The following is a 13,824-nucleotide window of genomic DNA, read 5'->3' as shown; positions in this document are numbered from 1 at the left end:
CCTCATTGCAACACAATGTACTTTATTTATCATCATGATCTTTTTAAAAGATCCTTTTTCACGCATTTTTCTTACCAGTCAGTTTTGTATACTAGTCTGGCCAGTCATATTTTGTAAAAATTATTATTATTATTATTATTATTATTATTATTATTATTATTATTATTATTATTATTATTATTATTATTATTATTATTATATTGTATGCAGGGAAACCAACATTGATCCAAGCCCATACTTCTCTCAGATCTGTAAGGATAAAGAACTCGAGTTCATGACACTATGCAATGGTATACTATTTAAGAGAATGTTGACTTTACTGTGATCAAGTAAATTGAATATGGCAGGTCATTTATATTATAGATGTTAAGAGTTCATTTCATATTCTTCACTTTTAAGTAAGACAAGTAATTGAATTTTATAAACATGTGATGGGTTCTTTGAACCAATCGGAATATTGCGGAATGTTTCATCATTGATATGGAACCTTTTTCGTTTATTTATATTTTATATATTTTTTTTATTTTATGTATATGATTTTTTTTCGATACTAACTAACCCTGTGAAGATTTTATTATTGGTACACACAAAAAGCAGGACATCTTGAATTGGTACTCAGGTAGTTTATAAAACTCATTTTCCATTATTATTATTATTATTATTATTATTATTATTATTATTATTATTATTATTATTATTATTATTATTATTATTATTATTATTATTCGCAAGAAGAGGAGGATAAACCCCTATTCAATGGAATAATCCAACAGGGGCCATTGACTTAAAATTCAAGCTACCAAAGAATATGGTGTTTCTTTGAAAGAAGTTACAGAAGGCAATAGTAAATACAGAAAGAAGAAATCAGTTATCAGAAAAGAATGAGAAATAATTATGAATTTGTAAAAGGTGTTTGGCAGTGTAACAGTTAATAGCAGAATGCTGCTTTATCATTAGCAGCTCTTTTTTTTTTTTAATGATTATTGACTTCTTTTTTGACATTCAGCTAGTTTATCAAACTTGTTTTTCATTAATCATCAGTAAAAAAAAAAATTGTTTGCAGTGTTACATTTATTAGCAGAAAGTTGCATTTATCACTAGCAGCTATTATTGATTTCTTTTTTTTGACCATTAGGTAGTTTATAAAACTTGTGTTCCATTAATCATTTGTAAAATAAAATTGTTTGCAGTGTTGCATTTTACAGGGGAATTATAAAACTTATTTCCATGAATCATTTGTAAAAAATAGTTTGCAGTGTTTAATATTAATATTATTTTATTAATAGGAGAATGGTTTTTATGACTAGGAACAATTTTTTCAATGAATATTGCTTTATTTTTTGACACTGCAAATGTACAAAACTTATTTCCATGAATCATATGTAAAAAATGGTTTGCAGTGTTTAATATTAATATTATTTCATTTAATAGCAGAATGGTTTTTATTACTAGCAGCTATTTTTCCAATGAATATTGCTTTGTTTTTTGACACTCTGCTAATGTATAAAACTTATTTCCGTGAATCATTTGTAAAAAATGGTTTGCGGTGCTTAATATTAATATTATTTCATTTAATAGCAGAGTGGTTTTATTACTAGCAGCTATTTTTTCAACGAATATTGCTTTATTCTTTGAGACTGCTAATGTATAAAACTTATTTCCATGAATCATTTGTAAAAAATCGTTTGCAGTGTTTAGTATTATTATTTCATTTAATAGCAGAATGGTCTTTATTACTAGGAGCAATTTTTTCAATGAATGACACTCTGCTAATGTATAAAACTTATTACCATGAATCATTTGTAAAAAATGGTTTGCGGTGCTTAATATTACTATTATTTCATTTAATAGCAGAATGGTTTTTATTACTAGCGGCTATTTTTTCAACGGATATTGATTCCTAAGCGAGAAATTATAGGCGTGCCACCTAAATATCCAATTCCCATCCCCTCTCTGTTTACGCCTCTGCCGCCCTAATAATGGCCGCCGACCGCTGACAGAAATAGCCAGGGAACCCATACTCCGTCCCAGCGTTTATTTGCATGAACGTTGTTGTTGTTGTTGTTGTTCTTCTTCTTCGTTGTTCTCCCCCAACTCTCCTCCTTGAGTGGTTTATAGTCTTCCGCTGTTTTTATTTTCGAGCGCGGGTTGTTGCTGTGAAGGACGGCCTTGTCACTCTGCGCAGTTCGGTAGAGGATCGTTGAAGGATTCTTCAGTTTAGCGTGTGTTGCCTCTGTTCATTTTTTTATATGCGACTTTCGGGTTTTCTATCGGTCGTTTTGTGCGTCCGGTTTGCCCGTCCGAGACCTCTTTGTGTGTGTGTGTGTGTGTGACTGTCTTCTACATGACTGTCTGCTCAGGTGAAGATTTTTGTACCTGGACCTAATCTTTTAAAGCACTCGGGATATAGACCCCCAATTATGAAGCTGTTATTCAAAATGGCGTCAGATTATACGCATTCTATGAACGTGTTTTGGGGGAGGAGAAATTAAAAATGAATGAATAAGTGGGTAAAAGGCATCAGCGTTGAATAAATAAGTAAAAGGCATCAGCTTTCAAGTCAGATAGCGCAGGACGCTTCCAGAATTTCAGACGTCGTAATGTGCTCGCATGATACCAGCGACAGAATACTGAGAACGACTTCAAACACGCGATGCGATTCATTGTTGACCGATGATTTCAAGCAGGAGTTGAGGTTCTCGTCAACCCTGAATTCCCGTCAAATTGGAAGGCTGAGCTACCCAAATCTAAACAGGGAGTCAAAGTCTCTTTTCGAAACGAAGCGGTTCCGCTTCTGTCGGGGAACGAAGGAAGGCTCGGAGGAGGAGGAGGAGGAGGAGGAGGAGGAGGAGGAGGAGGAGGAGGAGGAGGAGGAGGAGGAGGAGGAGGAGGAGGGGATGTGATGCCCTTCGCTTATAGGAGGTTAACCCCGGATTAACAAAGGCCTTTGAAGTCTAGGTTAATTCTGAATGGTGGTCGGGATTAGCATATGTACAGCTCGCTGTTACGTCGGGTGTGTGCGCGTGTGTTGGTGCGTGTGTATTTGTGTGTGCACACGCGCGTTTCAGTGCAGTTTGTGTTGTTTCATTTCCCACGTTTCCTCGTCGTTGTTTCGCTATCTTGTCTTGTCAGTGGCTTAATGCGCCTGCGCAGGATTTCTGATTCACAAAGGTAAACGCGTTCCTTTGAGTTAGCTGATACCTCTTAACAAAAGCCTTTCCGTTGGTTGGTTGGTGGTCTTATGCCAGCGCGTTCCCTTTACCCAAAGTATTGTAAGGGCTGGAAGGGAATGAGAGGCTTTGTGTGGACTTCTGGACGCTGACCAACCAACTGATATGAAATTAACAATATGTCATCTGTATTCTTTTTGCCTCCGACAAAAATTTCGAGTTTTAGCTTAATTTTATTTAATGTCTGTATATATGTTAATTGGTTTGCCTGTCACCAAGTGATTATACTTGGGAGAGATAGGAATGTCACTTAGGGAGAAGCGACCTTTTTGGGGTTGGGGGTGGGGCAGTGTTTTGGATTATTCAGCCCTGGCGCAGGTTTGATGTTTACAGACACACTTGTTAAGTTTTTGCAGTCGATGACCATTGCTGATGTAACGCCAAAATTCTCTCTCTCTCTCTCTCTCTCTCTCTCTCTCTCTCTCTCTGTTCTGAAGTCTGTCATATATATTGCGTCTGCTTATAGAAGATATTTTATTTGCATAAAAATGTTTAGTTGTTTTATTCACCTTAAAGTTCAGCATAATTTAGGCTTCATATTGAGCAAGAGCCCGTGCGGACCATGGACCAACTTTATTAATTTTTGATTCATTTGATAAGTTATGGACTTGATTGTAGTTTTCAAATTTTGATATTATACTGCCAAAGATACCTGATTTTCATGCAATGAATTAAAGGCAACGAGAGAGAGAGAGAGAGAGAGAGAGAGAGAGAGAGAGAGAGAGAGAGAGAGAGAGAGAGAGAGAGGTAGCTTTCTCAAACCGTAGCAAAAATTTCATAAAGTATTCAAGAATTTTTTTCATTCTTGTTATTGTGCGTGAATTTGGGGATCTATAGATAGGAAAAATGTGGCTCATGAGAAATTCATTTTTAGTAATAGGCTTAATAAATTATTCTGTTACATTCTATAAACAAGTTTTATTAAATTAATGCTAACATTTTTCTCTCTTTTTTTACAGGTCAGTTTAAAATGGGCGTCAGCCCTCATCGTAAGGAAATCTTTCATTGTCCATATTTTTATTCACCCTGTCTTGGTATGTTAAAAACATCGTTTCTGATTTTTGTTAGTTTGGGATTGGACATTTTAATAATAATAATAATAATAATAATAATAATAATAATAATAATAATAATCGTTGTCTTTAGAAAGCTGTGGAAGTTATCATCACTTAATCATCGTCTGTTGGACGTAGTCACGATTTCCCTGTGTTAGCGTTGAGAGAGAGAGAGAGAGAGAGAGAGAGAGAGAGAGAGAGAGAGAGAGAGAGAGAGAGAGAGAGAGGGGAGTGTTTCAGCTTCATGACAATGAGGTTGACTTTGGCATTAGCTCACAAGGGGCCAGGGGGAGAGAGAGAGAGAGAGAGAGAGGCAATCTTGTATTAAAATTTGTTTTATATTTACATATGGCATTCTTTGTGTATAGGTTTGTAGAGAGAGAGAGAGAGAAACTTGTAATTTAAGTTTTAAATTCGTATCTGGCATTCTTTGTGGGATACCTGTATGTTGAGAGAGAGAGAGAGAGAGAGAGAGAGAGAGAGAGAGAGAGAGAGAGAGAGACTTAATATGGTCTTTATATGGTCCCAGAAATTTATCATCTACATATATAACCACTGACATACTTCTCCTTATTTTCCTAAAACCATGGAAATAAGGCCGTTATATTTGGCCAACCTTTCCCGATACGTATGCTGAGTGATTTATGGAGATTCATAGTCGACCTTGAGTGCCGGAAATATTAAAGTAAAAGGGATCAACAGGTGGCCCTCGCTGTTGCTGACGATGCACAAACTTCCTTGACACCTGAGGAACAAACTTCCTAATAAGCCCAATTACCTCAAGTCTATAAGTACCACCTGTGATTAGCATAAGCCCACTATAATAGTTGAGTTCTCTCGTAATTCATGCTGTTTATGTTAGAGGAACTGTATTCTCCACTATCCAGGGGAATTGAGGCTTGAATTCCTCACGACTATACTTTTGATGGTTTGGAATTGTAAATGATTTTTTTTCAGTGGTTGCAATTTCTGATTGATTGATAGATTTTACTGATGTAATTTGGCGTCGTAGCAATTTCTGTGGTTTTGTGTTCGGAGATTTGGGAATTGCATTTCTCGGGGTTCGACTGAAAATGGTTCTGAGTTGTCAGATATCTTTTCAATGCTTGCTTTTCCTGATTGAATGGTTTGATTATCTCTTGCAAATATTGATTCGCAACAGCTGTAGCCAGAAATACGTTTATAAACGTATTTATGGCTACAGAAATACGTAAAATAAGATTTACCTTTGTTTTGGTAAGTCAACTAATTCTTCATCTGTATTGGATTCCAGGTGTATCTGTTTCTTAATCTCCACCTTCCGGGATATCTGTATGTCACCTGTCATTTATACGAGCTTTCTTGTAAACTTATTTTATATTTTTCATCAGCCTGCTAGTAAGGGACCGTTTGTCGAAAGGCCTCAACAACCACTCCGTGTGGCATTTGCCTTTACTTGTGTGTGTGTGTGTATATATATATATATATATATATATATATATATATATATATATATATATATATATATATATATATATATATATATATATATATATATATATATATATATATATATATAATTATATATATATATATATATGTATGTATGTATGTATGTATGTATGTATGTATAATTATCACAGAACGCTTGCAAAAGCAAAGACGTGTTTGCAGTCTAGACACGCTGGAGGTCACAAATGTCATTAACTTGAAAACCTACCGACCTCCTGAGGGTTCATTTTGACAAATAGCTCTCCTGCTTTGGTTCTCATAACCAGACATTTTTCCATCTCAAGTTCTTCTTGGTAATAATCTACTTTTGCGGTCACGCGCATATGCATATAGCCGCAAACACTCATACGCACTCACACTCATGCACTTTTTTTTTTTTTTAGGTTCGAATAACGGTCCGGAAGGTTGTTGCATTTTTTTCGTTCTTTAACGTACTTGGCTCAGGTTTTGTTTCCGTCTTTCGAAAATCGCGTTCGTTATAATATATGGCTCGAGTTGCGTTTTATTTTTGACATTTGTCGTTTCCATACAATTGCATATAATGTTTGCATTGTCGTTTCCGTAAGTGTTCAGAATTGTGTATATATATATATGTATGTATATGTATGCATATGTATATGTGTATGTATGTATGTATATATATGTACGAGTATATGCATATATATATATATATATATATATATATATATATATATATATATATATATATATATATATATACATATATATATATATATATATATATATATATATATATACATATATATATATATACATACATACAGTTTTAAGAACACTTATGTTGCAATATTAGTAATAGTCAATCACATCAATTACAGAAATAACAGTAAGTCTTTTATTTACTTTCCTCCAGTTACTCTTAAAGCAGACTGATAGGAAAGCCCCGATTTAATGGGTTTATTATTATTTTCCACACTGATAATATTCAGGAATTCTGTTCATTGTTACTTACTTGTAAAAAAAATTTTTTTGTGAAAGCAGACACCATATGCTAACGATTTGATTAGCATTTCTCCCGTTCAATAAGATTTCGTGGTTGAATAGTGTTCCGTTGATCGAGAGAGAGAGAGAGAGAGAGAGAGAGAGAGAGAGAGAGAGAGAGAGATTCGGTATGGACGAGTTTTTAATATTCAAACGTCAATGAATTTATGGTTTTAGTGTTTATCATTTAGTTAATCGAAGTGTGAATAAATTTCTTGCACAAAATTTATGCTTATTATTATTATTATTATTATTATTATTATTATTATTATTATTATTATTATTATTTTTATTATTTTATTATTATTATTATTATTATTATTATTATTATTATTATTATTATTATTATTATTATTATTATTTCGGAAGAAGATCCTCTCTCTTAAACAAACTTCATTAAATAGAGTGGCCGTCCGGATGCCGATGAGTTTGTGTTGTAGTTTCTCAATCTTTCAAATGAGTTTCTTTGTAGCAGCAGGTAAATTGTTATTATGATTAGTGGAGTCTTGAAAAATTAGAAAGGAATAATAAAAGGAAATCTTAGTACACAGTTTCACCGTACGTGGCTGCATTTATCATCAATAAATCATGTTAAAAAATCAATCATTATAATCATCACTTTGTGACAATGGTATGATTTTTTTTTTATTTCTGACTTTAAGAGAGAGAGAGATTTTTACTTGAAACATTCAAATATTCACGTGGAACAATCCTTCACTGAATAAGCTGCCCATTTGCGAAAAATTGTGAAAAACGGAACGAATGAATTGAAATGCTCACGCGTAATGCTTTTGTCACCGAGAAACTTTGCATTCGTTTGTAAAGTCCATTGTTTAAAGAACTGGTCTGTCGTCATCAGTGGAAAATAAATCCTGTCATTTTCCTTTCCATTTATCTCTCTCTCTCTCTCTCTCTCTCTCTCTCTCTCTCTCTCTCTCTCTCTCTCTCTCTCTCTCTCTCATTCGCACGGTCCTCCGCGCATAATACGGCATAAGAAAGGACTGGGTAAGCTTCCAATTTCATTTTTTATCCTTTTGATAACGCCAGAATTTATTTTCTTTCCCTCGGCCAAGGAATAGATTTCTCAAGGATATCCCGCGAGGACGCGATGGGAATTTAAGTCGGTCGCTTATCTGGACGCGGGAGAAAAATGACCGCCGGAGAAAACAAGATAGTGAAAGGAATTGAACATCGTTTGCAAGGTTTGCCTCTCCGTCACTGCGGATGCATATAATCTCAGTGGTGGTGTTGTTGTTTGCACGAACTACAACAACAACAACAGCTGCACGCTGGTGGAGGTTTGTTACTCGAGAGGCATCGGATGTTTTGCTACACTTTGCCTCGGGAAGTGTGCGCGGTGTTTGACGATTTTTTTTTATATGAAAGTGATCCGGTATTTTACAAAGTTTTCGAATATGAAAACGACCCGGTATTTTACAAAGTTTCCGAAGTTGAAAGCGATCCGGTTTTTGAAAAGTTTTCGAATATGAAAACGATCCGGTTTTTGAAAAGTTTTCGAATATGAAAACGATCCGGTTTTTGAAAATTTTTCGAATATGAAAACGATCCGGTATTTTGCAAAGTTTTCGAAGATGAAAGTGATCCGGTATTTTACAAAGTTTTCAAATATGAAAGGGATCCGCTCTTCTGGAAACTTTTCGAATATGAAAAGGATCTGGCATTTTGGGAAGTTTTCAAGTAGGAAAAGGATCCGATATTTAGCAAAGTTTATGAGTATGCAAAGGATCCGGAATTTTGCGAAGTTTTCGAATGTGAAAACGATCCGGTATTTTGCAAAGTTTTCGAATACGAAAACGATCCGATATTTTACAAAGTTTTCGAATACGAAAACGATCCGATATTTTTAAAAGTTTTCGAATATGAAAAAGATCCGATATTTAGTAAAGTTATTACATTTGGAAAAGAATCGGTATTTAGCGAAGTTTTTACGTTGGAAAAGAATTCAATATTTAGTGAAATTTTTACATTTCGAAAAGCACCTGATATTTAGCAAAGTTATTACATTTGGAAAAGAATCCGGTATTTAGTGAAGTTTTTACATTTGGAAAAGAATACGATATTTAGCGAAGTTTTTACATTTGGAAAAGAAATCAGTTGGTAGTGAAGTTTTCACATGTGGAAAAGCATGTGGTATTTTGCCAAGTGTTTGATATTCTGTTGTTTTATATCTGGAAAATTCCTCTTATCCGAAAGTTAAGTTTCGGATCTGAAAAACAGCCAGAACGTTCAACATTTTGATAAAATCGTCATTTCTCCCAATACTTTAGGTCCCAGTCCTCCATGACTTGTGGGGCTTTCAGATGGCGCTGACACCACAAAAAAAAAAAAAAAAAAAAAAGGAATTTAATGGCTTGCACTGAACTCGTAAAAAAAGGCTTAAATTGAATTCATAAAAGAACTCTTTGTAAGGATAATTGAGGAATAAATATTTTTTTTCTCTCTCTCTTTCGGTAGTCGTTTTTTGTCAGGAAGTTGCCGGAACGAAGTCTCTCTCGCTGTTTCTGCAGTTGGAATTAATCTCCGCGCCAAAGTTCATACTAATTAGTCTCTAGCTCTCTTCCATTCTGCATGGGAAGAGGCGTTTCGGTGAGGGGAGGGGGAGAAGGGAAGGATTCCTCAGTGGGGAAGCGTCAAGGTGGGGAGAACTCTGTTGGGAAGGAATCAGAGGGGGAGGAGTCAAATCAGAGGGGTGGGAATCAGAGGGGGAAGGAATCAGAGTGGAAGGAGGAATCAGAGGGGAAGAAATCAGAGGGGGAGGAATCAGAGGAGAAGGAGTCAGAAGGGAAGTACTCGTAGGGGAAAGGACTCTTCAGAGGGAAAGAACTTGGAGGGGATGGACTAAGAGGGGTAGGACTTAAGAGGGAGTGACTCAGGGGGTAAGGACTCAGAGGGGAAGGACTCAGAGGGGAATGACTCAGAGGGGAAGGAATCGACTTTGAGAGGAAGGACTCGAAAAGGTAAAACCGAGAGGGGAACGACTCAGTGGGAAAGAACTCTTAGTGGAAGGACTCCTTTGAGGGGAAGGAACTCAGAGGGAATGGAACAAGAGAGGAAGGACTCAGGACTAAGAGGGGGAAGGGGAAGAAGGGAAGGGGGCCATTCTTCATGTGAACCAAAGTGGAAGGACTCGCCTGCTTTCCTCAAAAATGCTGTACAAGGCAACAGAATAGTTCCGAAATCATTTGAGAAGTTTAGAAGACTTGTTTAGGGGTTTTATCAAGAAGAATTAAAATAAGTTGCTTATTCTCTTTGTTTACTTTTCATATTCTGTGCCTTCATTTTGTTTGGTGTTTATAGTTGTCCTTTCACAGAAAATATCCTTTTTGAGGTTAAGGTAACTGATTTCGCTTTGGAAGACGGAATTTATGGGGGGAATAATGTCTCGTCATTGTGGAGGAATGATGTCCTATTTTCTTTCCAGTAATTGAGGTACAGGGAGACATCAGTGGAATTAGGGTAATGGTGATCAGACAGAATCGGATTATTTTTATTTCAGGCGTTCCCCCTTTTTTTCCACCCATTTCCCGAACAGGTTTCTTTTCATTTTGGTGTTCGTGTTGCGTTTGAATGAAAGAAAGAGAGGAAAATATCTTTTGGAAAACATCTTTTGGAAAACATCTTTTGGCTTTCAGTCTCCCTTATTAGCTATTCGGGACGCGTAACAGAACTTTAATTTTCCTCAGAAAAAAAAAAACTAATAATTAAAAAGAAAACTTAGTCACTTTCAGGCAGCATTGCAAGAAAGAGATGAACCTGAAGGCGCTGGCAAATAACCCTTCCCCAATTGTGAGAACTTGGATCTGGGAAACATTTCTTTAAATACTTCTCGGCTTGAAAAAAAAAAAAAAACTCGGCCTCCTCCTCCTCCTCCCCCTCCTCCTCCAAAGTCATGGCTGTTTCGCGGAAGTTCGGACAAGACGACTTGATTTTAATTAGCACGCGTATCTTGAGGATTTGTTCACCGTTTGAATAGGAAATGGCTCCTCTTGGAAATGACGGCGGCGACGAGGCTGGAAAATGGAACTCGGATTTTATTCCAGTTGTATTTTTCCAGGGAGTGCTTTTATGGCAGTTGTATTCATTTGCATTTAGAGCGAATGAGAGCTAAGTGTTATACGACGGGGAGAGAGAGAGAGAGAGAGAGAGAGAGAGAGAGAGAGAGAGAGAGAGAGAGAGAGAGAGAGAGAGAGAGAATTTTGATGAGGATATTAAGAGCTGAGTAATTTACTGTACCACGCCATTGAACCTATTTATTTATTTTTAAATACTAATTTCCTCAACTAGCCCAGTCTCGAAAAATGGGGTGGGGGGTTAAACCCCCTTAACCTTGAGGGAAGAACACGGGAAAACAAGAGCAGTTAGAGGGACGTCTAAAACTTGTCATTAGAAGAGGAAAAATGATTGAATTGTGAACCTTCTTTATACAGAGCTCTTAAAGGTCTTGAGGTCTGCTCAGGTCCTACGGTCATCGTCACAGGAATGGCTCGAAGTCCAGGCCGACCTCGACGTGTTCATGTGCAGAGGAAGGCCTTGAAGTCCTCTCAGTTATTAGGGACGTCATGTATATAAGAAGGCTTGAAGTTTTTAGGGACGTCATGTGTATAGGAAGACATTGAAGTCCGTTCAGTTTTGAGGGACGTCATGTGTGTAGGAAGGTGTTGAAGTCCGCTCAGTTTCAGGGACGTCACGTATATAGGAAGGTGTTGAAGTCCGTTCAGTTTCAGGGACGTTATCGTAGAGGAAGATCTTGAAGTCCCCTCAGTTCTCAGAGACTTCATGTTTATAGAAAGGCCTTGAAGTCCGTTCAATTTTTAGTTTTCTGTAAAAGAAAACTAGTGACGGCTTTGTCTGTCCATCCCCAGATCTTAAATACTACTGAGGCTAGAGGGCTGCAAATTGGTATGTTGATCATCCACCCTCCAATCATCAAGCATACCAAATTGCAGCCCTTTAGACTCAGTAGTTTTTATTTTATTTAAGGTTAAAGTTAGCCAAAATCATACTTTCGGCACCGCTATAGCACCAACAACGCAGGCCACCACCGGACCCTCTCTTTCTTTATTATATTTACTCTCTTATTTATATTTAGTCTTTTCTCTCTCTTCTCTTTCCTTATTATATCCACGCTCTTATTTATATTTAGTCTTCTCTCTCCTCTCTTTCTTTATTATATCCACTCCCTTATTTATATTTAGTCTCTCTCTCTCTCTCTCTCTCTCTCTCTCTCTCTCTCTCTCTCTCTCTCTCTCTCTCTCTCTCTCTTATTATATCCACTCCCTTATTTATGTTTAGTCTTCTCTCTTTCCTTATTATATCCACTCCTTTATTTATATTCAGTCTTCTCTCTAACTCCAATCACCCAATTTGTATCAAATCCTCTCGTTACCCAATATAGCTTTTTCCTTTTCAGGGATCCTCTCTCTCTCTCTCTCTCTCTCTCTCTCTCTCTCTCTCTCTCTCTCTCTCTCTCTCTCTCTCCTTATTATATCCACTCCCTTATTTATGTTTAGTCTTCTCTCTTTCCTTATTATATCCACTCCTTTATTTATATTCAGTCTTCTCTCTAACTCCAATCACCCAATTTGTATCAAATCCTCTCGTTACCCAATATAGCTTTTTTCCTTTTCAGGGATCTCTCTCTCTCTCTCTCTCTCTCTCTCTCTCTCTCTCTCTCTCTCTCCTCTTCCTTCCCATTGCATCCCCTCCCTTCCCCAGTATCCTTCCCCACTCCTTGCCCGAACCTCAGGTATTTTTTTTTTTCTTTTTGGCCCGACTTCAAAGGAAACGGTTCTCGCTTATGCAAATTCATGACGCCGCGTCTCTTAGCCCATTCATTTCCAGCGATCGCCGAGAAGAGGGAAAAGTCTTTTTTTTTTTTTTTTTTTTGAGCTGCGAATGGATTATGAAGTCTCTTCTTCCGTATGGTCCGGGTGAAAAAGAGTGGGAGTTTGAGTCCGGTCGCCTATTAAATTCCTCTCAGTGAAGTTATGCTTTCCATTTAAAGTCCGGGCAATCAGAAAGGTGAATCTGTTTCAGGATTTGAGGGGAAAAAATATATATCAGGGTTTTCAGAATTGGCGATAAATGAATGTCTGTAGTACTGTAGATGCCTTTAAATAAGGCGTGTTGTTTCTGTATGGTTAAAAGTAAGACGGCAGTTAGTCTGTTAGAGTATTCAGGGGGAGAAGAAATGGAAAAAAAATAAGGTTTATGGGTGGACATTTCTTATTGTCAATTCCAAACGTATAGTTGGGTAATTCCGAATTCGCTTGTGTTGGTATTTGGCGTAAAGTTGTGCCTTCCTTTCTGATAAGAATAATAAGAGGGGCAAATCTTTTCAAGTCCAAAAAAAAAAAAAATCCTCTCTGTTAAGAATAATAAGAATAACATTAAAAATAATCTTTTCAGCCCCCAGAAAAAAAAAAGGAATTTGGTTAGCGAGTAGAACCGTCCTATCAGGGAGCCAAAATGAATATTCGGATAACACGGGACGCGCTTTTTTTTTTTTTTTATCGTATTTTTTCTTTTCTTCTTTTTTCCCGAGTGCTTGTACTCATTTGCATACGGAGTGACTCGCTCCTTTTGAATTCATTAGCTCCTTAGTGGACGCCCAGCGCCCGTAAATCTCTTACCGTATTGGGAGTCTGCTCTCGGCTCGCTGGGATGATGAGTCGGAACTTTTCCCTCTGTCCTGGTCGTCAGAGGGGACCAGATATGGACACTGGCCCTTTGGATCGTCTCTTTGTTTGTTCTTTATCTTTTCTTCGCTATCTTTTCTTCGCTATCTTTTCTTTCGCGTGTGGTAAAGCGCGTGGCGGGAGAATTGGGGATCGCGCGCCGGAATTCGAACGAGTGCTTATGCACCTGACCTCTTTTGTTGTTTGTTTTAAATTATTATTATTATTATTATTATTATTATTATTATTATTATTATTATTATTATTATTATTATTATTATTATGGGAGAAACGAATCCACAGTTATGTATGGGTACAAAGGGGAGTCGAACAGATTCCTGAAATTTC

At 36.8% G+C, this 13,824-nt stretch overlaps 2 protein-coding genes across 3 annotated transcripts in view; both read left to right on the top strand.

The window, feature by feature from the left end:
- LOC136853963 (uncharacterized) overlaps positions 1 to 2,903 on the top strand; it is a 14,038-nt gene extending 11,135 nt beyond the window's left edge. The window contains exon 3 of the mRNA XM_067129861.1: positions 2,756 to 2,903. Within this exon, the coding sequence (XP_066985962.1) occupies positions 2,756 to 2,903 (148 nt within the window). The remainder of the gene's footprint in view (positions 1 to 2,755) is intronic.
- The window catches only part of LOC136854242 (netrin receptor UNC5B-like), a 602,045-nt gene that overhangs the window by 80,291 nt on the left and 507,930 nt on the right, over positions 1 to 13,824 (top strand). The window lies entirely within an intron of this gene.

This window comes from Macrobrachium rosenbergii, chromosome 28 (genome assembly GCF_040412425.1).
Source record: "Macrobrachium rosenbergii isolate ZJJX-2024 chromosome 28, ASM4041242v1, whole genome shotgun sequence".
Classification (NCBI taxonomy): Eukaryota; Metazoa; Arthropoda; class Malacostraca; order Decapoda; family Palaemonidae; genus Macrobrachium; species Macrobrachium rosenbergii.
This window is presented reverse-complemented; position numbering and strand designations above follow the sequence as displayed.